The sequence below is a fragment of the Lepidochelys kempii genome, chromosome 5, assembly GCF_965140285.1.
Source record: "Lepidochelys kempii isolate rLepKem1 chromosome 5, rLepKem1.hap1, whole genome shotgun sequence".
NCBI classification, from domain to species: Eukaryota; Metazoa; Chordata; order Testudines; family Cheloniidae; genus Lepidochelys; species Lepidochelys kempii.
In genome coordinates, this window is record NC_136384.1 from 30,692,769 (window position 1) to 30,717,213 (window position 24,445).

The following is a 24,445-nucleotide window of genomic DNA, read 5'->3' on the forward strand; positions in this document are numbered from 1 at the left end:
TGTGATGTATAGTGTTTGATGTGTGCTCTGTAAGACTGAGGTTAGTGAAAGGATGTCAGTAGAAAAGTTGAAATTAAAGGTAAAATTGAAGGGTGGATTCTTTCATGTCACTGTTTGTTCTGGTTGCCATTTTCTTCGTCTCTTAGGAACGTAAGAATTGCCATACTGGAGCAGACCAATGGTCCATCTAGTCCAGTATCCTGTCTCCATCTATGGCCATTACCAGATGCTTCAGAGGAAGGTGCAAAAACCCTGCAGTAGGCAGTTATGGAGTAACTTGCTCACAAAGAACGTTTCTTCCTACACCCTCCCTTAGAGATTGGTTTATGCCCTGAAGTGTGATGGTGCATATCCCTCCCTAAACTCCTTTTTTTTTTCTTTAAGCTTTTTAAAAATCTTTCCTTTGTAATATTTCATATTCTTGTAACTGTCAATTATTTCTAAATCTTGCTAAGCTCTTAGTGCCAATGAGTTCCACAGGCCAACTGTTTATTGTGTCTATTAAAAAAGAAAGCCCTGAACATTTCCTTTCATTAGTTAAATTTGCTACCTTTCAGTTTCATTGTCCCCTTGTTCTTGTAATAAGATGTGGAATTAGAAGCATCTGATCTACCTTCTCTACACCATTCATTTGTCTTCATCACATCACTGTTCTTCAGAATGTCTCCTCGTCTTACTTCAGAACTCTGAGAACAGGTGAGCAGCTTCCTCTGAAGCTGATGTTAAAGTTGGTAACTAGCTGAGTTTTGTGCCTTCCTTCCCATCCTAAAGACATAGCACATAATCTGATGGTCTCTTTTCCCCAGCAAACTATGTCTGATTTTCCTCTCTGATAACATTTATTGGTATCACTCTGTATCACGGCACTCTCTGAAGTTAAAGTACTATGAAAAAAAGGGCTTGTATTTTTCTTTTGATTTCTCTACCCAGTTCTTGTTAACTTTTCCTGTTAGTTTAATATAGTGACTTGTTCAGTATTTAATCTTTTAAGTGGAAGTTAAATGGAGAGTAGACTCCTAATAGGCTCAGTTTCAATTGTTAGATACTTTTAAAAGCTTGGGAATCTAATTTGTCTACCTATTTTGTGTTGAGAGGAGATTTGTTTAAGGCCATGTGCACTTTGAAAGTCTCATCAATGAGCAGCTGAGTTCGCTGTTTACTTTTCACAGCATCACAGCAGCAAGTATGTTGCCTTATTAAAAATATTTCTACTTGTTACAGTTTGTGTATACTGTTCTTGAGGTCAATGGGACTATGCAGTTTTGGAATCCCACCTTAGATACCCAGGTGATAAAGTGCCTCTCATTACCTAAGCTAGATAGTTGTGCATCAGCAAGCTTTTATGTATCTATTACTTGAATGGAAAATGAGTGAAAAGTTTAATGGCATCTCAGTGCCTGTGCGAGGTTCCAGGAAATTGAATTCCTTTATCCATGGCATGGGAAGCAGTTCAACCGTCACAACATTTCCCCCCCAAGTTACCTCAATTCTGATATGTAGGGTAAGAGGGCAGGTCAGTCTCCATGCCTATTCAGTCCTTGGCCCCTCTTGAGTACCAACTGGGTTGGTGGGGGGAAGGCAGGGAGAGGCTCTGTGCTGTGAGGTTTGCACATGTCTGATGGGAACAGGATCAAAATAAACCTAATTTCACATAAGCCATCAAAACATCTGCTGTTGCCAGAGGCTGCTCTTGAGCTCGTGACTTACAGTTAAAAGGCTAAGTCTCCACTTGTACTTGAGTCCCTGTAGAATCTTGTTAATGTTACAAACTATGTAGGCTATATGGAATGGGTAGGTTCTGCAGGAAGTGCTGTTGGTATTTCAGTAGGAAATGCTTCACACTCCCCTCCCTGCACAACTTAGGCTACACTTACACTTGGATCTTGGGGTGTGATTTCCAACTTCAGTAAACGTCCTCCAGCTAGTGTGCTAAAATAGAGGAGTAGCTGTGGCAGCATGGGCTAGCAGCCTCAAGTATAAACCTGCCTGGACTCTGTGGGTATGCTCTCAGAGAGGCTAGCCTGTGCTGCTGTCCATACTTCCATGGCTACAGCTGTTTTTAGGGAACTAGTTTGATGAGAGCTACCGCGAGTATGTCCACTCAAGTTGGGAATCACAACCGCAGCTCCAGGTGTAAATGTAGCCTGTTATTTAAACCCATGACTCAGAATGAGAGTGGACAATGCACTCCTGGAGATACTTCTGGGTTTTAAATTTCATTTGAAGAGTGATGATAACCCACAAGTTCCAGCTCAACTATATTTAAATTCTGCTTGTGTAAAATATCACCTGCAGAATATCTCATGTAGTTTCCATTGGATGTAGTGATTGTGGTGTCCTGCCCTAACCCGTTAATATAGTTCTTTGCTCTGCATTGTTAAACAGCTGGTCTTTTTTGTTGGGAAATGAAATGCCTGCAGATTGAGATACAGGGCTTGAAAAGCATACTGGATTACTACCAGCTAGATGCTGATGATTGTGAGTGGGCAGCACTGTACTGAAGTGGAGTCTTATGGCTGGTGGAAAGCGTGTAGTGCATTTGTGGAGTTGGTGGAGAGCAGGAAAATCACTGGGTATTTCTCAGTGACCTGCTTTCCCTGTTTCTAGGTGAAGGGCAAAACTTTCCATATTGGCGATAGATTGTAGTGTCTGTTAGAAAGGACACTAAATCAGATTAAAACATCCAGAGAAATACATCTTTCATGCAAGTAACATCTAACAGAATGAGTGAAAGAAATGAGAAAACTTTGCAACTGTCACACTGTGGATTTTCCCCTGAGCCTTCCACACAGCATCAGGGGAAAATAAATGGAATAAAAAAGAAAACTAATAAAACGATCAATTAGCAATGCAACTTGAACATGTGGTAGCAGAAAATGCTTTAAAGTCGCTTATTGAAATTTACAGTTGTCTAGATTAAGTTTGTGTTCTTTTGTGTTCTCACTCCCTCCAGTGTCAGAATGATATAAGGGATTGATCACGCTCTTCTCCCTTTTATTGTTTGATTTTTCCCTCAGGCTCCCCAGATGCCACTGCACTGTGGAGCTTCCTCTTCCTTCCTTCCTGGCTTTGTAAAAGTGTGTGTGTGTGTGTGTGTGTGTTTTCTCCACTCTCTCCCTTCCTTTTGCCATTTTGTGTCCGCTTTCCCCAAATCAGCCTCTGCTGTTCAGAACTTCCCTGAGCCACAGAGTGAAATTGACAATAATCTGCTTAATTTCACTTCTAAAAAAGCATGTCATTTTCACTGACCTGAATTAGATAGAGTCAGGACTGGGTCCTCCACTACTTGGGTAGCTGGAAAGGCAGGGGAAGAGGTGCCTCTTCCAAGCAGCAAGAGAATAGAATAGAGTGCTGTTGGCACTCCTATTTGGCTGGCAGAGAAAGCTTCCTACTTGCCTACTGTGGGAGTAGGGGATGTTGTTCCAGTTGTATTGTGATGTCTAGGAGGGCTGTATATTGATGAAGCGGATGTTTGTAAAGTACCTCTCAGGTACTTGTGACTAATTGTTTTAGATACAAATCATGGCTATTACAGTGATGTAGCATTCTTTAAACACTGCTTATTTTGATAATTCTGTTTTGTCTGGTAATGGGGGAGGAGTTATGTAAAGAACTGTAGATGTACTCTGAGTATGTAGACGTTACATACTGATGTTTTCAAACTGTTCTTCACCATTGCAGCAATTAAATTTTGGGTGAAGACAGTCAATATCAAAGGAAAAGCTGAAATAATTAAATGAAATACACCTCTGGCTGTTGGGCTGTTTCCTCCCCTTTAATTTCTACTACCACTCATGGGTAGGTGTGTTCTGGCGTCAGTTCTAAAGGGTGTGGGCGACTGGCTAATCTAATTAGCTCTTCAAATCCAGATTTTTGTAGCAGCAATGCCAGATAATTATCAAGAATTGAAAAGTTGTGACAGCATGAATATTAACCTAAAAAAAGTGTCTGTTTAGATTAAATATAAACACTTTGTGTTTCAGGTTCATAGCTATAAGATAGTTCTGGGCTCAAGGGTGAGTCAAAACATCCCCTTTAAAAAAAAAAAAGTTGTATAAATAAAGGATGGGAGTGGGATAGCAGAGCAAACACCTAAATCCCCCAAACATACACTTTATGTATCAAATGTTTACATTGTATAAAGTCTGTTACAAACTCTGTTTATCACCATCTTGTATCAAAGGATGTAACATTCATGGTCAAATTGAAAACCTTGTAAATTAATTTGCAACAAAAGTTCACTTTTACAAAAACAGATTGAGTATGACTGGCACATCTCTCTCATCCATCTTTATGGATGGAATAGGCTACATAAATTGTAAATCTCCATCTCCTTAATGCAAATGGTATGTAGGACCTTCTGCAAATAGCACGACACACATTCTTATTCCTCTGTGGAAATTCCATAGACTTAAGTGGTAACTGTTTGCAGGACTGGGCTGAGATTCGATAGAGCACACATTTTTTAATGTGCTAGTACCAAAATAGTGAGGGTTGACTGACTGTGTGTGATGTATGTGTTATATAAATAAATCTCTATCAGTCTGGAGGATATTTAGACATTCCCAGTTGGATTAGACGGTTTTAAACTATTTCAGACTTGAGACTCAACAATGGGTCTTTAAATGTGCATAAATCAGAGGTTGATAATTTGAGAACCAAAGTTGTCAGTAATAAACACAACTTCTCAGCTTTTTAGAATACTGAGGTTGGCTTTTTCAGTCCCTTATTTCTCTTGAAAATGACTGTAACTTTCAAACTGAGAAAACTAATAGGCTGTCATCCCAATTTAAAAAAAACAAACAAACATTTAGTCTTTAACAGCTTTTACAGCAACCATCATCCAACATCCCAAAGTGCTTTACAAACCATTATGTTTCACAAGATACCCCTGGAAGGTAAGTAAGTATTATACTCATTTGTAAAAAGAGTAGGCTCAAGCACTGATTAGTATGGGTTCAGATCCAGGCTCTATTGTACTTTCATTAAGCCAGTCAAGCCCATAGTATTTTAGTGTAATTTATACCCATCTGAATCTTTAGAGACTTCTTGCTGCCTGTGAGCTGACTTTCCTACTACATTGAACTGCTACTGTCACCTGTTGGTAATTAAGGAAAAGTGATGCTTGGGAGTAGAGCTGCAAGATGTTACATTTCTGGAAAAAAATTGCTTAGCCTCTTATATCTGTTTTGAAAGCAGAAAATTGTTAATGTGGGATGTATCTATAAGTGTCAATACAAAGTACAGGAAAATGCTGTAACAGAACATCAGATAGTTCTTATTACTGCTAAACTAAATGCCATCTTTTCCTATGCATTTACAGGAATCCCATATAAGCAGTTGACTGTAGGTGTTCCTAAGGAGATATTCCAGAACGAGAAGAGGGTGGCATTGTCACCAGCTGGTGTTCAGGCTTTGATTAAACAAGGATTCAATGTTGTAGTCGAATCAGGTGCTGGAGAAGCTTCCAAATTCTCTGATGACCACTACAGGGAGGCAGGAGCAAAGATCCAAGGGACCAAGGAAGTATTGGCTTCTGATTTAGTACTCAAAGTAATTCTTTTTTCCTCAATATACTGTATTTTAAATGTTTTAGGGCTAATATATGACTAATATATGACTTTTCCAAACCATTTCATATAGTTCTGCTGAACTTCAAGCTCCCTCTTTTTTTTTAAAAAAAAAAAAAAAAAAAAAGCTACTGTTTAATTCACATCTTGCACATTTCAGGTTTTACCTGTGTTTTAATTTTCATCACTTGATTATTTGTTGACTCAAATCTGGGCACTAAAAACTCTACTAAGCTGGAAAATAGAACTAAACCTTTGAACAGAAGTTTTGAAATGGTTTGAGGACAACTTCTTGCTGTTCACACACAGAGTAATGGCATTTCCCAGAGCAAAGTAAGGAGAATGCTGTTCAGAGCACTGAGTAGAAAGGATCCCTGCCCCAAGGAACGTGCACTCTTAAGACTAATAATAGAAAAGAAATCAGTTATTTTTTTCCTGTAATAGCTCTACATGTGGTGCTAGCTTAAGAATAAATGCCACACACCATCCTCCAGTTGTCATTCAAAGACCTTATGGCAGCAGTGTGCTCTGAAGTGGCCATCTTAAAAATATGCTCAAGAGAGGGACTGGCTAGCTAACAGATTTGGACATCTAAGCCCTCTGGGTCTAAGGCAGACACCAGCAGTGCAAGCTTCTTTGTGTTTTTCAGCCTTTAGAGGTGGTGATATCTTTAAGAGTAGACTGGTTTCCTGATCTCTTGAGGAGTAGGACTGAGACTGCCAGTGTACATGTTAATTACAGTAATGCAAACATGTCCTTCACAAAAACTATTACCAGCTGAATAACTCATTTCACACAGGACCCTTGAATTCTATTTCTATACTGCAGGGCCGGATTAACGCAGGGGCTTTAGGGGCAGCAGCCCAGGCCCCGGGCTAAAGGAGGCCCCAGTGCAGCAGGGCTGAGACAGTCTGTCTGCATGCTGTGGCCCTATGCCGCTCCCAGAAGTGGCCAGCTGCTGGCACGTCTCTGCAGCCCTGGGCGTGGCAGGGAGGGGGCGGCTCTGCTTTCTGCCTCCGGGCCGGAGCCTATACCTTGCACCCCTCCTGCACCTCAACCCCCTGCCTCAGGTCAGAATCCCATCCTGCGCCAAACTTCCTCCAAGAGCCTGCACCCCTCACCCTCTCTTGCACCCTAAAACTCTGCTCCAGCCTGGAGCCCCCTCTTGCACCCAAACTCCCTCCCAGAGAGAAACTAATATAACAGCTGTTCTAAGGTCAGAAATAGGCTATTTTGAATTAACTATATTCTACATGTTTTAAGACTGAAATGTAACCACAGAATGGTTTTATGTTAATTAAAAGGCAGGTTTATTAGAGCATTAATATCCTCGATGCCATAATTGTGATCATTTTGTTTTAAATTCTGTAAAAAGACTTGTATACAGGGACCCCACAAAATCTAATAGCCCCAGACCATAGGAGAGTTAATCCGGCCCTGCTGTACTGCCACTAAATTACCTAGGTCTGATTTTAATCAGTGACCTACAAGTGAAAGGCACGTTTCATTAGTTTAGTTGTGTAAACAATCCTTAATAAACCTCTTTGCCTGTTCATATTTTTCCATGGGACATGCAGTAATTTGTTTGTATTGATTAATCTAAACCCTTCTTTTTTCCTTCAGGTGAGGGCTCCTATCGTTAACCCTGCACTAGGAGTACATGAGGCAGATCTTTTAAAGACAGCTGCTACCCTGATTAGTTTTATCTACCCAGCTCAAAACCCAGACCTACTGAATAAACTTGTAGAAAGGAAAACTACTGTCTTGGCTATGGATCAGGTTCCACGGGTCACCATTGCTCAGGGATATGATGCTCTTAGCTCCATGGCCAACATTGCAGGGTATGGAACTAACTTTTTTTCACCTTGACTGTAAATTAGCTAGATAAAGGTAACCTAACATTCTGGTATTAATATGTTGTGTCCAAAACAATTCTGCATTGGTTTTCATGCAGCTGTTTCAAGAAGAATCAGTCTATTAGAGTTGTCTAAACTTGTCAGTCTCTTATGGTCAGCCTTGCAGTGTTCAGATTTTTTTTTTATTGGAAAGCAATTCTTAATCTGTGAACTTGTTTGTAGTGCCTCACCCAATGAATTAGATCAGAGTGGGCTCAAGCTATAGTTGAGATAGCGAAAGACTAAGATACACAGAGTGACTAATGTCCAACACAGAGGTTGGGGATAAGACAGTATAGAGTGCTCTAAATGAAACCCACAAGCATGGCAGATGGGACTGAAAGCCTAAACTCCCCTAGGATTTGCGTTCTCAGTAGCTTCTGTGGTGACAGCTTAGTTGGTAAACTGGCTGTCAGCAGGTATTATGAACATTTGCTTTTTTGTACAGGCGTGAAAGTGTCACTCTTCAAAGTAAGAAAACATTTTGTGCCCTTCAAAATGTATTTAGCCTCTTGCTCTAGGCAAATTACCAGCTTGTTTGTGGATGTATACAGCTGATGTTATTTTTTAAATTATACTAGAGAAAACCAGGTAATGGCTTGAATAATTATTCTGCATGTCTTCTCATTCATCTTATATAGTTTTAATAGAATGTGACAGGATGTCATAATATAAATTTTATAACTTTAAAATATAAGTTTTGACCCAAAGAATAGGCATTCTTTTGTGTACAGAACTAGAGATAGTCATAAGACCTCCTAAAGAATATACACTTAAAATAATGTTTTGGTGAATCCAGAACAATTAGCATGTTTCTTATTGTGTTAAACACCAATATAGCGCAGATACGGAATTGTCGGTATCCCATATCTTACTGTAAAATGTTTGGACTCCTGGTGAGCAGGAAATAAGTCCCAGTTTATTTCTAACAAAACAGAGACCAAAATAAAAGAATTGGGAAATCAGGCATGAAGCATACACCAGAAGAACTTTACTCCCTTAATGAGGCCCCAAGGCTCCTTTGTTTCCTTCTCCACAAGACTAAGCTGCGTTCTACACTGGAGAAGTTAGTAATAACGTTCCTGCACTTAAAAGGACATTTGCTCCTTTTCTTACAGTTTACGCTTTGCAAAATCACTGGAAAAAAGGGAAGATTGAGCACAGTAGGAAACAAGTACGCTAGTCAACACGTTGCTATTTACGGAAATGCAAGTTGGCCAATGAAAAGACCTAATGGGGCAGCATGAAGTGATAAGCATATTACATTACAATCTGCTGTACTAATATTAACTAAGCCTCCAAACACGCCTTTACGGTCAAGTAGGTTATTATCTGTTTTCAGATGGCGCAACCGAGGCACAAAGGTTAAGCAACTGATCCAAAACCACACAAGGATTCATTAATAAACCTGAGATGAGAAAGTTCTTGACTCCCAGCTGTGTGCTTACTCACCCAGACCGTACTACCTTTAAATCACAGTTACTGTACTCTGCAGTTTCCCTATATGCAGATCCTCACATTATGCATACTTAAGAGAGCTGATGCTGCAGAACTTAACTTCCAGGATTGTAAACTGTTAAAGTTAGTTGCTAAGTGTCAATATATTTATCACATTTTAAAACCCCAGGCAAGGGAATGAGTGGTTAGAGACATCAGAAATCTTCCACTGCCCCACGAATACAGGCTCTTAAGTAGAAAGTGCATTGTAAGGTTTTAAGAAGATTTAAGTACCAATTGTATAGAAAGAAGTAATAAGCATTTTGAGCTACAGGGATGCATACAGACAAACATTTCATTCAGGCTATTTTTTTTTTTTTTAGAGATCTGGAACTTTAACTTTTGCAAAAAGACTCAAACTTTTTTAAAGAACATTTATGTTCAGAATAAATATGGGCAAGTTTCAATCAAAATTAGAGGCTCAAAAATAAGTGTTTAGAGTGGCTTGTTATAAGTGAGTTGCATCCTTAACTGGCTAGCACTTCTCCATGGCATATGACAAATGCTTGTTTTGACTACATTTTCAAGTGTTTTTTTGAGCATAAACGTATAGCTTTTACATCAGTTTGCATGTTTCACTTAAATGCGTGGGTGTTGTTTGGGAGGGGAAAGGAGGGGGGCATTCCCCCCTCCCCCCGCCGACTGCAAGCCGTGGAATTGGTCCCTCCCCACGTGTGGCCCCATTGGCCTTACTGGAGCTGTCATCCCACCCCAAATATAGAAGTCAAACTATGCCTATGCTTAAATGTGTGCCTCTTTGACTGCTGCAATGGCTGGGTGGGAGTTGGACATGGAAAAATAGTGATACTATGTTCTCATCTTTTTCCTTTGACAGTTACAAGGCTGTTGTACTAGCAGCAAATCACTTTGGTCGATTTTTCACTGGTCAGATCACAGCTGCTGGTAAAGTTCCTCCTGCCAAGGTATGTGGACTGAGAAAATTTATTCTGTAGCAGAGGTGATTTCATGAGTAGAGCAAACCCCTGTTGATGGGTGTTAAATATTTTTTGATGGGCTTGGCTTTAGTTTCAGATTTTAGAACCTGTTTATTAATTCTGAGTCACTCCTTATTCAGGCAAAGTTTTCATTGTCTGCAACTCTGCATATAAAGAATGTTGAACTTCAATAAATTTCACTTATGCTTAACTTTTTTCAGTTTAAGCTTCTGATATAAAATCAGTTCATGCATTAGCAGGGTGGGGAGGGTTTTGGAAACTATTTGGGATTGTCAGGCTGGAACTTTGGTGTCTTAGAATCCTGATAGAAGTGGCCATTGGTTGGGTTTAATGGGGGGAATGAAAGAAAATCAGTTGAGAATGGGAAACCAAAGTTTATGTAAAATGGTGGAAACATATATTCCTTACGTCAGTCTATGTAGACTCCATGCTGTATATGGGCTGACTCCCAAATTATTAGACATTAGAAATGAATTTTATTAAATAATGTGATATTATGAACTATACCCTAGTCAATTTGGACCCTGTACTCTAAGGTAAGGTAATCTGTTAAATAGATCTGGTCAATGAGTCACATTCCCTATGGGGAATTCTGTACTATGTCAAACAGAATTGGTGCCGCTTTTCCAGATCACTTTGTATGTAGCTTGATCTCTAATAACAAATGTTATTCTAGGTCCTTATAATTGGAGGGGGAGTTGCAGGGCTAGCTTCTGCAGGAGCAGCTAAATCAATGGGAGCAGTGGTTCGAGGATTTGATACCAGGTAAGTGTGGGTGTTTAAAATGTTAGTGGCAACTCAAGCTTATCTTTAGCTTTTCATGAAATGGTGGAATGTAAACAAATCGTCCTGCCAAGGATTTTATTTCAGTTCACCCCAAAATAGAAAAATCATATCCTCAATCATTCACATTGTTCATAAGAAGTGGCTTAGAACCCACTAAAGCCAGAGGATTATACGAGTAAAATGAATGAAAGAGTGTTTACTTGTTCAAACTTTCAGGAGAAACCCCTCAGCACCTTTCAGGTCTCTGCTTATCTGGAAGCTGCAGGGGAGGAAAGAAAGAGAGGAGGCAAGGTTTATATACTCTTATTTCCCAGCATGCCTTGCCTCAGACCAGGACTACTTGGCTACCACAAGGGACTATGTTTCCCTTAAACCCTGCTATCCTGTATCCCAGAGTGAGGCCATCTGGGAATTCCTGAGCAAGGCTTTTTCCTTGCCATTGAATGGGAAGCAGAGATACAACCCACTCTGCTCCTGGAACTCAAGCATTGAGTTAGAGAAGCAGAGTCAGCAGTATGAGACATTTTAAATGCTACCATCCTAAGACTGCTTCCTCTGCCTCAGAGATCATTCTCCTGTTCCAAAGGCATTTTTAAGAGGCAAGCCAGGAATAATGGGGTAATGGTGGCCCAGAAAAATTTCCCTCATGAGCCTTAAATGTTTGTTTCTCTCATTAAAGGATTTGCTTTTATTGAATTATTGTGTGCATATCCTAGAATCATAGGACAGGAAGGGACCTTGAGAGGTCATACAGTCCACTCCCCTATACCATGGCATGACTAAGAATTATCTAGGCCATCCTGGACACGTGTTTGTCTAACCTGCTCTTAAAAATCTCCAATGATGGAGATTCCACAACCTCCCTAGGCAATTTATTCCAGTGCTTAACCACCCTGACAGTTAGGAAGTTTTTCCTAATGTCCAACCTAAACCTCCCTTACTGCAATTTAAGCCCATTGCTTCTTGTCCTAGCCTCTGAGGGTAAGAAGAACAATTTTTCTCTCTCTTCCTTGTAACAACCTTTTATGTACTTGAAAACTGTTATCATGTCCTCTCTGTCTGGAAAAGAGAAGACTAAACAAATCCAATTTTTTCAATCTTTTTTCATAGGTCATATTTTCTAGCCCTTATACGTTGTATTGGTAGTAATATTGTGTATCTGGTTATGTTTTCAAGCACCAAAGGCTTGGATATACCTTTTGTCAAATTTGAAGAAATAAAAATGAATACATATCAATTTTTTTATGGAGTGAAATGCTGCAAAAATTCTGGCAGAAGCACTCTGATTATGGAAACAGCTTTCAATCCATTACATTTAAAAATAACAATTGATTATATAAAGTGTGTGTGGGATGGGGGAGGAGGAGAAGCAAGCATTCTTCCCAATGGATTGTTTCTCAGATGCAGAAATTAAATTCCACCTTAGACTTTCCAAGTTTTCAAAATACATGTGCTCAGCAAACTGAATATTTACATCTTGATGTGCAAGGATTTCTGTGCATAATTCCTTGCATGTTAAGATTATATTGAAATTGGAAAGTAGTCTCTGGAAACTTTATATTTTGCACTGTGCTGCCACCTGACGTTAATAAAATCCTGCAATAATAAGATTATGTGAGTGCAGGAACAACTGCAGTCTATCTGGGGTGATTATGTTCTGTATTATTATAGTATGAGTGCCTCACGATTTTTAATGTGTATATATCCTCAAACATCTTTGTCATGTACTAAAATGCTGTTATGCCCATTTTACAGAGGAGTAACTGGTCATTGGACCATACTTTCTCTCTGTGCTCTTCCTCTCTCATTGGTACTATAAGGGTCTCGAATAAAATCCTGGATGGATTGAATTGTCACTACAAAAGCTGACTTGACTTTTTTCTGTGGTCTGTGTTTTGTCTAAACCTTTAGAGCTGCAGCTTTGGAGCAATTCAAATCTCTTGGTGCTGAGCCTTTAGAAGTAGATTTAAAGGAATCTGGAGAGGGGCAAGGCGGGTACGCAAAAGAAATGTCCAAAGAGTTTATTGAAGCTGAAATGCAACTTTTTGCCAAACAATGCCAAGAAGTTGACATCATCATCAGTACAGCTCTTATTCCTGGTACGTCACCAATGCAGCAGACACGTTTTCCTCTTCTGCTCTGAATACTTTTAATATTCAATCTCCACTAACCTCAGGTAAGTTTGTGCATCTTTGGGGCTATCTTGACTCCAGTGCAAGGGAGCAGAAGGCTGTTGGTAATTCAGATTTACATAAATCTGTCCCTCCTCTTCTGTTGGTGGGTTCTAGTTCTTGAAGAGGTTGCCATATTTGTCTTTCCCACAGCTGATGCCTTATGTAAAACAGGTGTTCAGTCTAGAGGGGAGTAACCAGCGAATCATGCTGCACTATTCCTCCCTTATCAAGGACTTTCTTGTTAGAGGGGCCTCCTTTGCTGTTGGGGTTCCTGGTCCTTAGACCTTTCAGGGATGGCTCTCTGTCTTTCACCTTGGTGATTCTAATGTACTATTTTGCCACGCACTCAGCACTCTTCCGCAGCCTCAGGACTCTTGATTTTGTGAAGTTCCGTCAGTCTTGCTAGAAAATAATTAGGTATTGGGAAAATGTACAGTTTCTTTTATCAGTCAAAATTTAAAAAACTCTGTGCAGATTAAATTAATTTAAATATTTCTCCTTTTAACACAATCCTCATATTCTTTGTACATATAACATAACTAAAATTATTTTGATTCATTCTATACTATCCAGCCTAGATGTTGGTGGCCAAATTATGCTCTGTTACACTGGTGTAAACATGAAGTCTGTTGACTTCTATGTGTACTATCTTTATGCTATTGTAAATATAAAAGGAATTTGCACTAAATGAGGTGAGGCTCTGCAGAACTCCTGCCTAATTGACTCTGGAACATGTGCAGTGAATAAGACAAATCGTTCTGCAATAGTAGCTTGTGATCATGTAATTAAAATTTGAATCAAAACCAGGGGGATCAGAGTTTAAGGTTGCATGGACAAGCAATTTCTGAGTGCTTTGTTTTGCAACCTTAATATTCTTTTAACTGTTTGTGTGTGGCATTGGTGATTGTTGGGTGTGACTTCAGCTGTGAGATCTGAAATTTCTCTTCATAGAGCTTCCTTACCTTCATTTCTTGTCAATAGATTATTTTAATATTTGCTTACATAAGAAAAATCCAGAAATAAATGCATTCTCTCACTTAAATAAGCTTGAAGTTGCTCTTTTAAGGCCCCTGTTGCATAAAGAGACTCGCTTGCACAGTTTGACTGGATTCATTGGGATTCCACTGGCTGAATCCCTTTGCAAGATCCAGGCCTAACTTCTGCAGAAACCATACACCTGGAATGAATAGGGATGACAATGCTCCTAGATCCTATTGCTGCTTGTATTTGGAGATCCAGAGGCACTTTAGAAATACTTCTAGTTTATTTTTCAAAGGTAAATTTGCAGGTCATATCCCAAAGATAAATAAAATAAAACAAAATGCAGAATAGCATCTTTTAACATTGTTTTTTACATAACTAAAAATGTGCTTTTGGGAGAACAGCATTTTATTATTTCTTGAGGGGTCATGAGGAGGTTTTACACTTATTTGGGGAAAAAATTATACTATCTTTTCTCTCTGCAAATACACACAAATGTAGGTCACATACGAGTTTGAAAACATTCAAACTAGAGACCAAATTCCCTCCTTAATGTTCACATACAATTTCTGTTGAGTTGTGTGGTAACTATATGCAGATAGGTATATTTCTCTGAGGGGAGAATTTGGCCCATGGATATTAGCCACAGGATGTGACATGTAAGTGTAGCCTGCTATGTTTTCTTGTCTTACCAGGTAAAAAAGCTCCTATCTTGTTTCGTAAAGACATGATTGAATCAATGAAAGAAGGTTCAGTTGTTGTGGATTTAGCTTCAGAAGCAGGAGGAAATTTTGAAACTACTAAACCAGGAGAGCTTTATGTACACAAGGTATGGGCTTTCTTATGCAGCTGTTCTGGATTTATAAGAGTGTGTGTAGTTTGAGGACTCCACAGCTTATAAACTAAACACTAAAAATGTGTAGCTTCCTGGTCTACCATATAGGCTTAAAAAAAAAAAAAAAGATATATGACTAACACTTTGTCACCAGTCATATTTTTAAAAGACAAATGTAATTCAAGGCCTGCTCAAGAAGGATTGCCTTTAAACAGATCATGTTTCTTAGACTTGGTAAAGACTGATCTGCCTCAGCTATGACAAAGGCTATGGCTACACTACAGAGCTTACGGCGGAACTGCTAATGCAGACACTCTATGCCAGTGGGAGAGCGCTCCTGTCAACTTAATTACTTTAGCCCCACAAGTGGCAGTAGCTATGTCGGTAGGAGAAGCCATCCCGCCAACATTACGTTGTCCACACCAGCACTTAAGTTGGTGTAACTTGGGTCGCTCAGGGTGGCTTATTGACATCCCTAAGTGATATAACTTATATCAACATAAGCTGTAAAATAGCCATAGCCTGATATTTTTTTCTCCTTCTGTATTTAACTCAACTTGTTTTGGGATACCTAATTCAAAAAGACCAAATCTGTCTAATTTGGTAGGTTAAATAATTTGACTATTTCAGTTAAATGTTGTGTTCTGTTGAAAATTGATAGTAACTGTTTTTTCTTTTGCTAATGAATATAATTTACATCTCTTTGGCAGACTTCAGTTTCACAGAACAGAAATACGTCTTCATAGTCTTAGAAGTTAAATTATTTTATTTCTTTAGATTTGAACAATAAAATGATACATATAGAAAGTTTCTAAGCACCCTGAAACTAACTTAAACATTGCAACATTTAGTACCACACTTAGGAAGGAAAAATCAAATACACAAATACAAAATGGGAAATAACTGGCCAGGAAGTAGTACTGCAGAAAAAGATCTGGGAGTTATAGTAGATCACAAATTGAACATGAGCTAACAATGAAATGAAGTTGCAAAAAAAGGCTAATATCATTCGGGAGTGAATTAACAAAGATTGTTGTAGCTAAGACATGGGAGGTAATTGTACTACTTACTAGACATGGTGAGTCTTCTGCTGGAGTATTTTGTCCAGTTTTAGGTGCCACGCTCTAAGAAAAATGTGGACATACTGAAGGCAGTCCAAAGGAAAGCAAAAAAAATTATAAAAGGTTTAGAAAACCTGACCTATGAGGAAAGGTTAAAAAAGAAGGGAGGGGGGCATATTTAGTCTTGAGAAAAGAAGTCTGAAGGGCAACCTTATAATAGTCTAATAGTTTAGTATAATCAGTTATGTTAAATGCTGTCATAAAGACAATGATGATCAATTGTGCTCCATATCAACTGAAAGTAGGTCAAGAAGTAATCTGCTTAGTCCGCAGCAAGCGAGATTTAGGTTAGATGTTAGGAAAAACTTCCTAACTATAGAATAGTTAAGTACTGGAATAGGTTACGAAAGGAGATTGTGGAATCCCCATTACTGGAGATTTTTAAGATCATGTTAGACAAACGCTTGTCAGGGATGGTGTAGTTATAGTTGATCCTGCCTCAGCATGGGGGAATGGATTAGATGACCTCTTAAGGTCCTTTCAGCCCCACAATTTTATGATTGTGATTAAAAAAGCAAATATAGCCAAGGACAAATAACTCGACTCAGCCAGACAACCAACTATAAAAAAGCTCCTTTCCATCCCCTCATCAATCTGGGAACACACCCTTAACGCTCTCCCAAAAGACTGAAAAGATTTAATAGGCTATTCTGTCCACCTCTCATCTGGCTGCTTAAAGTACCTGAAGTTATAACAGAGTATTTTTGAAATTAGAGATGAAAAAATGCTCAGGTAGTGCATCCCTCTTAACATTCAGGCTTAATCCCAATGGTGTGCAAAGTGGATGGATTTACTCATGTTGTGATATAAACACTGTTGGTAAAAAACACAAACAATAAGTGTAAATCTTAATGCAACAGTTTGTTTTGTAACTCATTAAAATCTATACAAACCTGTACTAAAACTAAACTTGCTACTTGATGTGCATATCCAGAAAGGTTTGGGATGTTTAGAAACCCTGTTTCTTTTGAGAATTATACTGGACTTTTAAATATTTCACTTGGTTTTATTTAGGGAGTTACACATATAGGTTACACAGACCTTCCAAGTAGAATGGCTACCCAGGCCAGTACTCTGTACTCCAACAATGTTACCAAACTTCTAAAGGCTATAAGTCCTGATAAGGAAAACTTCTACTTCAATCTGAAGGACCAATTTGACTATGGCACTCTGGACCATGTTGTTAGAGGCACTGTGGTAATGAAGGTAAGTCAGCATACTATGTCTTAATAACGTATTTTTGTTTACTTCCCAGACTTATCATTGAAATCTCCTTAAATCCATCCTAAGGAGGTAAATATTCTCTGTCTTTTATGTGTAGCTTGTGAAACACAGCCTTGTTCCTGTGTTCATGTTAAACATTCCTCTGGTCTGTGCAATGATTGTGTTATCACTACTTTTTTTTATTAAAGGGCCACCATCAATTTGAAAAGCACATTTATCTGAAAATGCTGTGCCTGCTACAGTTAACAGAAAAGCCTAAGATTTCTGTAACTGCAAAAAACAAAAATGTTTTTCTGTATTTTTTGTTTGCTTGCTTTGTGAATTTTGACAATACTTTCTGAGTAAACATTTATGCTGTTCGCATTTATAGTCAGTGTTCCCCTTGCTGAAAAGATCCTTATAAGCATCCTAAAGGGAGCAGAAAAATAAAATAAAACTAAAACTTCTAAAATCTATTTTTAAGGAATTTAAACAAATAAAAATTAGGAGATTCTACTTAAAGGGAGCTCTAGCAGAAATAGAATTTTAACATTACATTTAAAAATAGATCAAGTAGACAGTGTCCTTTCAAGTTGTTTTTTAGTGTAGGTCAAAGCCAAAGGAAACTTGAAGGCCTTAATTTATTCATAGAACAGGTCCAGCATCGGCAATGGTAATGCAAATTTCTCCTCTTTCCATATTAATGTGCCTCGTTTGTGATCTTATGGAACGTTTAAATGAGAGGGATTGTTCATTGTGATATTGGTGTCTGTCCACTAGAACCTGGAATAAGACCTTGAATTAGTTTCCTCATATTCCAACTTTAACTGGGAAGGGAATGAGTTATATATAGATACTGTATTGTGCTTTTTTGTCCTAACGTGTGCTTAACAGTACATGTAATCAAGAGAGACTCCTCTGGGCAGGAAATATGTCTGTCTATATGTTTGAGAGGCAACATGGCTTAGATAAGGCACTGGGCCGATAGTCAGGAGACTGTTACCCACTCTACTACTGACACGCTGTATGACCTTGGGCAGGTTGCTTAACCTTTCTGTACTTCTGTTTGCCCTCCTGGCCCTTGTTTGTCTTGTGTCTTTAGATTGTAAGTTCTTTAGCAAAGAGCAAAGCTCTTACTGTATGTTGTACAGTGCCTAGCATAGTGGGGCCCTGATATTGATTGGAAATTCTAGCTGCTAGTATAATATACTCCCTCAGGTGCCTAGCACAATGTTAATTCTGTGAATAAATAATAATGGGGGTGGGGAGATGCTACTGTCAGTGGGGAACGGGAGGGACAAGAGGGGGAGCGAGGGAAGCTACTGAGACTGGATGTGGCGGGGGAACCAGCTCCAGGCTGGTGAGGGATGACCTGGAAGTTCCTACTTCTGTTTGTATGGCAGTTCCTGGTGCCCTGGCTCCCCACCCCAGTGGCTGGCACACACATTCCTGCCCTCCCCCAAGCTGAGTATCTCTTCCAGGACCTGTAGTAGTTGGAAGATAGGGAGAAGAGAATTGTTCCTACCTGCTTCCTGATGGCCGGCCCAATCTCGCGTACCAGCCCCTCCTCTGGGTCAGAAACCTAGCTGGATCCTGCCCTTGCCTCTGAGATATTTGCAGGGGAGGGGAGGGCAGAAACATACATCCGCCCTTTCAATATTTCCGTTGCGGGGGTTCCAGCCCCTGCCCACCTCTGGTTCCATTGTCCCGTACAATAATCTTTAACTTTGTCTAAAAAGATGTTTGTTATGAAGACCATTCTGTTCATAATGATGGCTCTTATTTGACAAGCCACAAACCCGATTTTCACCCGTCATTCTTTGATTTGGATCTTGACTCTTGTCTAAATAATTTATTGTTTGAACAAGCAGCAATGACCAGCTGGGCAAGCCATCTGTCATTCTAGCAGTAACTGTAACTTTTTGTATTGTCAGGATGGCAAGGTGATTTTTCCAGCACCTCCACCAAACAACATTCCTCAGGGAGTCCCTGTGAAACAGAAGAGTGTGGCTGAGCTGGAAGCTGAGAAGGCAGCCATGATCACACCTTTTAGAAAAACTATGACTACTGCATCAGCATACACTGCAGGTGAGAGAACTTAGTTACCTAACCCTGGATGTAGTTGCAATGTCAGCGTGTTGTGTGCTAAATTCAGCCTCTTGGAACCTTAGGCTTGTCTACATGGGAAAAGTATTCAGAGTAGCAACTGTGTTAGTCTGTATCCACAAAAAGAAAAGGAGTACTTGTGGCACCTTAGAGACTAACCAATTTATTTGAGCATAAGCTTTCGTGAGCTACCGCTCACTTCATCGGATGCATTCAGTGGAAAATACAGTGGGGAGAGTTTTATATACATAGAGAACATGAAACAATGGGTGTTACCATACACACTGTAACGAGAGTGATCAGGTAAGGTGAGCTATTACCAGCAGAAGAGCCGGCGGGGGGGGGAAACCTTTTGTAGTGATCACTACAAAAGGTTCCCCCCCCCCCCGCCGGCTCTTCTGCTGGTAATAGCTCACCTTACCTGATCACTCTCGTTACAGTGTGTATGGTAACACCCATTGTTTCATGTTCTCTATGTATATAACTCTCCCCACTGTATTTTCCACTGAATGCATCCGATGAAGTGAGCTGTAGCTCACGAAAGCTTATGCTCAAATAAATTGGTTAGTCTCTAAAGGTGCTACAAGTACTCCTTTTCTTTTTATGGAGAAAGTAGTTTATCTTAATTCACTTTGGAAGTAAATCAAGCTGAACTGAATTAAGATCACTTTAATTCTGAATAAGAGCATCCACACAGGATGCAGTGTAACTAATCCACTTTAAAAGTTAATTCACATGAATTTTCCTGGGCATAACCATGTAGACAAGTTCTTAATGAAAAATAGTAACTTTAATCTTTCCATTAGTAACTAGTTCTAACCTGGTTGACTGCTGACTTAGTGTAAAAACAATGCAATAATTGTTTCTTGGAGAACAAAACGTAAAGAATCTCACCAGAAATGCAGGTATAACAACATCTCAAATAGTCCAGAGTAATTAGGCATGCATGTGTGTATGTTTGGCGTACTTAATTACGAATTTGTGAAATACTTAGTATTCCAGCAAAGTTCTTGGAGTGTATGTGTTTGAGTTCTTTTTTGGAAGTGAATTTTTTCACGCTTTACTGGACAATAAAAGACACTAATTGCCCACCAACTTTGCTAAGTATTGGGAACAAGTTTGTTTTTGAAGAATAAGCAGCAGGCAATGGAAGTTGCCAGTAGGTTTTCAATTAGCATTTTACGTGCACCAATATTGTACATTAGCCTATTAAGGAATTCAGAATATGTAATTGCTATGTTTGTTTTCTTTTCTTCTTTAAAACTCATGGTTTAAGTATTGCAACGGAATTTCAGCATGATTGTGTTACTCTTATTTAGCTTTTGTATTTAATCAAAACAGGAGAGACACCACATTCAGCACTACCTTTCCTAAGGTAGAAAGCTCTTCTACCAGTGTAGCTTTGTCTGTGTGCATAAGAAAAATCCAGAGAGCATGTTTATTAATAAAGATCAGCACCTGCAGAGCCTCCCTTCAGGTCCACAGATCTGATTAAATTCACACACAAAACTGTACTTGATATTTAGCTCAATGCTGTCACAGTTCAGGGCAGCTGCATCTGTATTCCCCTTCATGGCCCAGCAAGAGCACTTGCTATTGGGTCCCTGCTCCTCAGCTGGTACCTCTCTTGGGCAGAGACCCACGTCTCTCTCTGTCTTGACTGGGGTATTTCCCAACTGCACAGGTCCCTTCCTGAACTGTGACCTCCCCAAGAAACTCCGGCTCCCTACGCTGGTCTGCTTTATTTTTTGCTTCAGAGACAGTAGACTGTATAATTGCCTACAGTTCAGCTATCACACAGTGCTTTCTAAGCAAGCACATGTATTCTTAAGGTAAAAGAGAAAACATTAACAAATAATAAAAGAACATACATGCATGGTAATAAGCTTACCAGAGATCATCTCCCTACTCTAACAAGGGCTCTGTCTGGTGAACAGTCCTTCAGACTCCACCCAGGGATTTTCCTGTGGTCAGAGGTTCATCACAGCTTCACCTCAGAATAAGCCTACTCGTGAGTCAGAGAGTCCCTCCTTTATCCAGTTTGGGTCTCTGAAGACACCATGAATAGGTAGTCAGCCAGACAATGGGTTTCCCCTTCAGGGGGAAACTTCAGAAGGCTGATTTCTTACATAATTGGAGTGAGTGCATTTTCATAACCTCTTAAAAGAAGTTACATACAATCCCTCAATACTACATAAATATTTGCATTTTTAATGTAATGGGCTCCTACAGTACTTAAACCTTATTGAATTAATTTTAATTTAATTCAGTCAGGTTTGTCCAAGATATTGTCATATCTGTCACAAATGCTTTACTCCCATTGTACAGAATTTAAAGCTATAAGTACATTTGCAATCTGGACAGTAGTAGTAACTTGAGATGAACTCCTCCCAACACCTGGGCTGACACAGACAGTTAAAGTCTTATTGGATTTGCCAACTCAAATTTCAAAGTAGCCTTTGAGCTGATAAGCTATAATTAGTCCCCTATAACTATAACTGCTGAGTTAATGATTTACTAATTAAGGAGTCTCCAAGTGGGCATTACTATTTTAGAGAGAGCCTTTACCAGCTATTGGGTAACTTAGTTTAAATAGTGAGCCCAGTGCAGTCTGGTTGAGATAGACTTGTTCCATTGTTTCTGGCTTTCAGTTTGACGAGGATGGCATTTCCCCCTTTCTTTCCTCCTGGGAGTTTGCCATGTCTTTTTTAGCACTGGGAGGGAGCCAGATGGGTGAGGGCCCTCTGGACCTTGTTCTCTTGGCTCATGTTTAGGGCTGGATCTGCCAGAAGGAATAATGGGCTTCCATTCACCTTTTACACAGCAAGGCAGCAATCTTCCTTGGTCTTCAGACCTTGGCATTTCCTGTTGTCTTTCATCACAAGAAATAATTTTCAGCAAAACAAGGGGTGCACAGCCAATGCTATTTCGTGCATGGGTCAGCAGGAGTGCATCAAGGGTGACACAGTTGGCTATTCATGGTCTGGTCAGATTGGGAGAGATGCTCCCTTGTCCCTTCTGATTGCGGGTCTCTCGTACTGTCTAGGTCAACATTCTGTCACAGTTCTCTTTGACAACCATCTGATTTTCACATCCCATGTGCCATTTGCTTGGAGTACCCATTACAAAAACCTTTTATTTCTGTAAACTGTGCAGATTTATTCTGGACAACAAACTGGAACCACATGTTTCCATAATTGATCACTTTTCAATGTAGGCCTGCATTTCAAGCCTCTGTTCATTGGCTGAGCCTCAGTCAGGGGGTGGGGCTATGAAGAAGGCCAGAGCTTTATAGAACAGTGAGCAAGCGACCAGGGACCGCTAACGGGGAGTTTCGAGAGGGAGTTTGGAAGGGGAGTGGAAAGGGGGCGAGGTACACTTGCCATTCTTTAAAACCTTTAAACTAGACTATAATCAAAACATCTTGATTTAAACAAAAACCCTATCATTAACCTAGGTAGCTGTAGGAGAGAATGGAGGCAGAAGCCCAGCAGCAGAGTGGGGGCTATCCTGTTTATTGCACTCGGTGTAGCATGTATGATTACCTGTCCTGTGGGCGGCTGGCATATGTGTGCATTCAGTGCAAGGAGCTCCTGGCCCTCTGAGACCGTGTACGGGCTTTGGAGGCCAGGGTGGCGGAACTGGAGGAGCTAAGGGAGGCAGAGAGGTATGTTGATGAGGCTTTCCAGGAGACTGTAGATTTGTCCCGCCTCTGGTCAGACAGCCTCTGCACTGTTAAGGAGGATGAAAGGCCCAGAGAAGGAGAGCAGTCAATGGGAGCAGAGGGAAACCTTCCCAGAGTTGGGGCCCTCTTTCCAGATGATGATGGGATATCCTCTCGCACTGAGGTTACCTATCCGGGGGAGGGAACTCCGGTCATTAGGAAAAGGCAGGTGTTCATAATGGGAGATTTGATAATTAGAAACATAGGTAGCTGGGTTTGTGATGACTGGGAGAACCATATGGTGGCTTGCCTGCCTGGTGTGAAGGTTGAGGATCTCTCAAGGCATCTAGATAGACTTATGTGTAGTGCTGGGGAGGAGCCGGTGGTTGTGGTACATGTAGGTACCAATGACGTAGGGAAGGGTAGGAGAGAAGTCCTGGAGGCCAAATTTAGGCTGCTAGGAAAGAGACTGAAATCCAGGACCTCTACGGTGGCATTCTCAGAAATACTTCCAGTTCCACGGGCAGGGCCAGGTAGGCAGGCAGAGCTTCAGAGTCTCAATGCGTGGATGAGACGATGGTATAGACAGGAGGGGTTTAGATTTACTAGGAACTGGGGACACTTTTTCGTTTAGGTGGAGCCCATCCTTTCTGTATAGGCTCCCCCTATCCCAAAAGTAGATCCAAACTGCTGGCACTTAACATTAAAAAGGTTGCAGAGCAGTTTTTAAACTAAGAGATGGGAGAAAGCCAATTGCTGCAGATGCACACGTGGATTGGACAGAGACTTCTCTTAGAGGAGAGTCTATTGATAGAGATTCTCTAGGTTTTAGTCAGGAGGAGAGCATGGAAGAGGATAAAGAATCTGACACATCAGAAGAGGGCAGACAAATAAACAGTGACAAGTTTTTAAAGTGCTTGTACACAAATACTAGAAGTCTAAATAATAAGATGGGTGAACTAGAGTGTCTCGTGTTAAAGGAGGATATTGATATAGTAGGGATCACAGAAACCTGGTGGAGTGAGGACAATCAATGGGACACAATTGTTAGGGGGCTTATTCCTTCACCCACTTACTTCCCTGGTCCTTCTCACATGAACAGAGAGCAATAATACCCAAAGTCCAAAGGTGCAAACAATTCAGTGTTTATTGGGGGTGAACTTCCAGCAAGCATGATTCCAGTTTCCTTCCTTAGTGTCCCCCTTCCCAGCTCTGACACCACAGGGCCTTACCTGTGTCCCTGTTCCCATTCCTGCCCTTAGCTAAACATGATTCCAATTTCCCCACCCCATTCCCTGTTCCCATTCCTCCCCCCACACAGTTCCTGATTGACTGCAGACTATACAGTAAAACTTGAGTTTTGCTTAGCTATACCTTAACCAATCATTTTACTGAAATTTAACTAACCAATCCTAACATATTGTAACATGATTATTTAATCAATTATATCCCACCACCTTAATTAGTTTACACCCAGCAAAATTAATTATACAGCAGACAGAAACAATCATAGAACCAGACAGAAATTATACAGACAAACAATAGGGAGATGGGGACTACAGTGATAGAACAACAAAGAAATAAGGATTTCACATCCCAGCTATTGTTAAGTGAGTTCTTGCCAGACAGGATGCTATAAAATGAAGTTTCCTTTTAC

General features: G+C 40.1%; 1 protein-coding gene across 7 annotated transcripts in view; it reads left to right on the forward strand.

The window, feature by feature from the left end:
- NNT (nicotinamide nucleotide transhydrogenase) overlaps positions 1–24,445 on the forward strand; it is a 92,901-nt gene that overhangs the window by 21,511 nt on the left and 46,945 nt on the right. For 4 of the 7 annotated variants that reach the window (XM_073343884.2, XM_073343885.2, XM_073343882.2 and 1 more), the window contains 8 exons: positions 5,324–5,553; positions 7,194–7,411; positions 9,798–9,885; positions 10,595–10,683; positions 12,616–12,803; positions 14,555–14,688; positions 16,830–17,021; positions 18,953–19,106. In XM_073343884.2, coding sequence (XP_073199985.1) covers positions 5,324–5,553; positions 7,194–7,411; positions 9,798–9,885; positions 10,595–10,683; positions 12,616–12,803; positions 14,555–14,688; positions 16,830–17,021; positions 18,953–19,106 — 1,293 coding nt within the window. Of the gene's footprint in view, positions 1–146; positions 242–5,323; positions 5,554–7,193; positions 7,412–9,797; positions 9,886–10,594; positions 10,684–12,615; positions 12,804–14,554; positions 14,689–16,829; positions 17,022–18,952; positions 19,107–24,445 lie in introns of all 7 variants that reach the window. The other 3 variants (XM_073343880.2, XM_073343879.2, XM_073343881.2) reach the window with 1 other exon arrangement.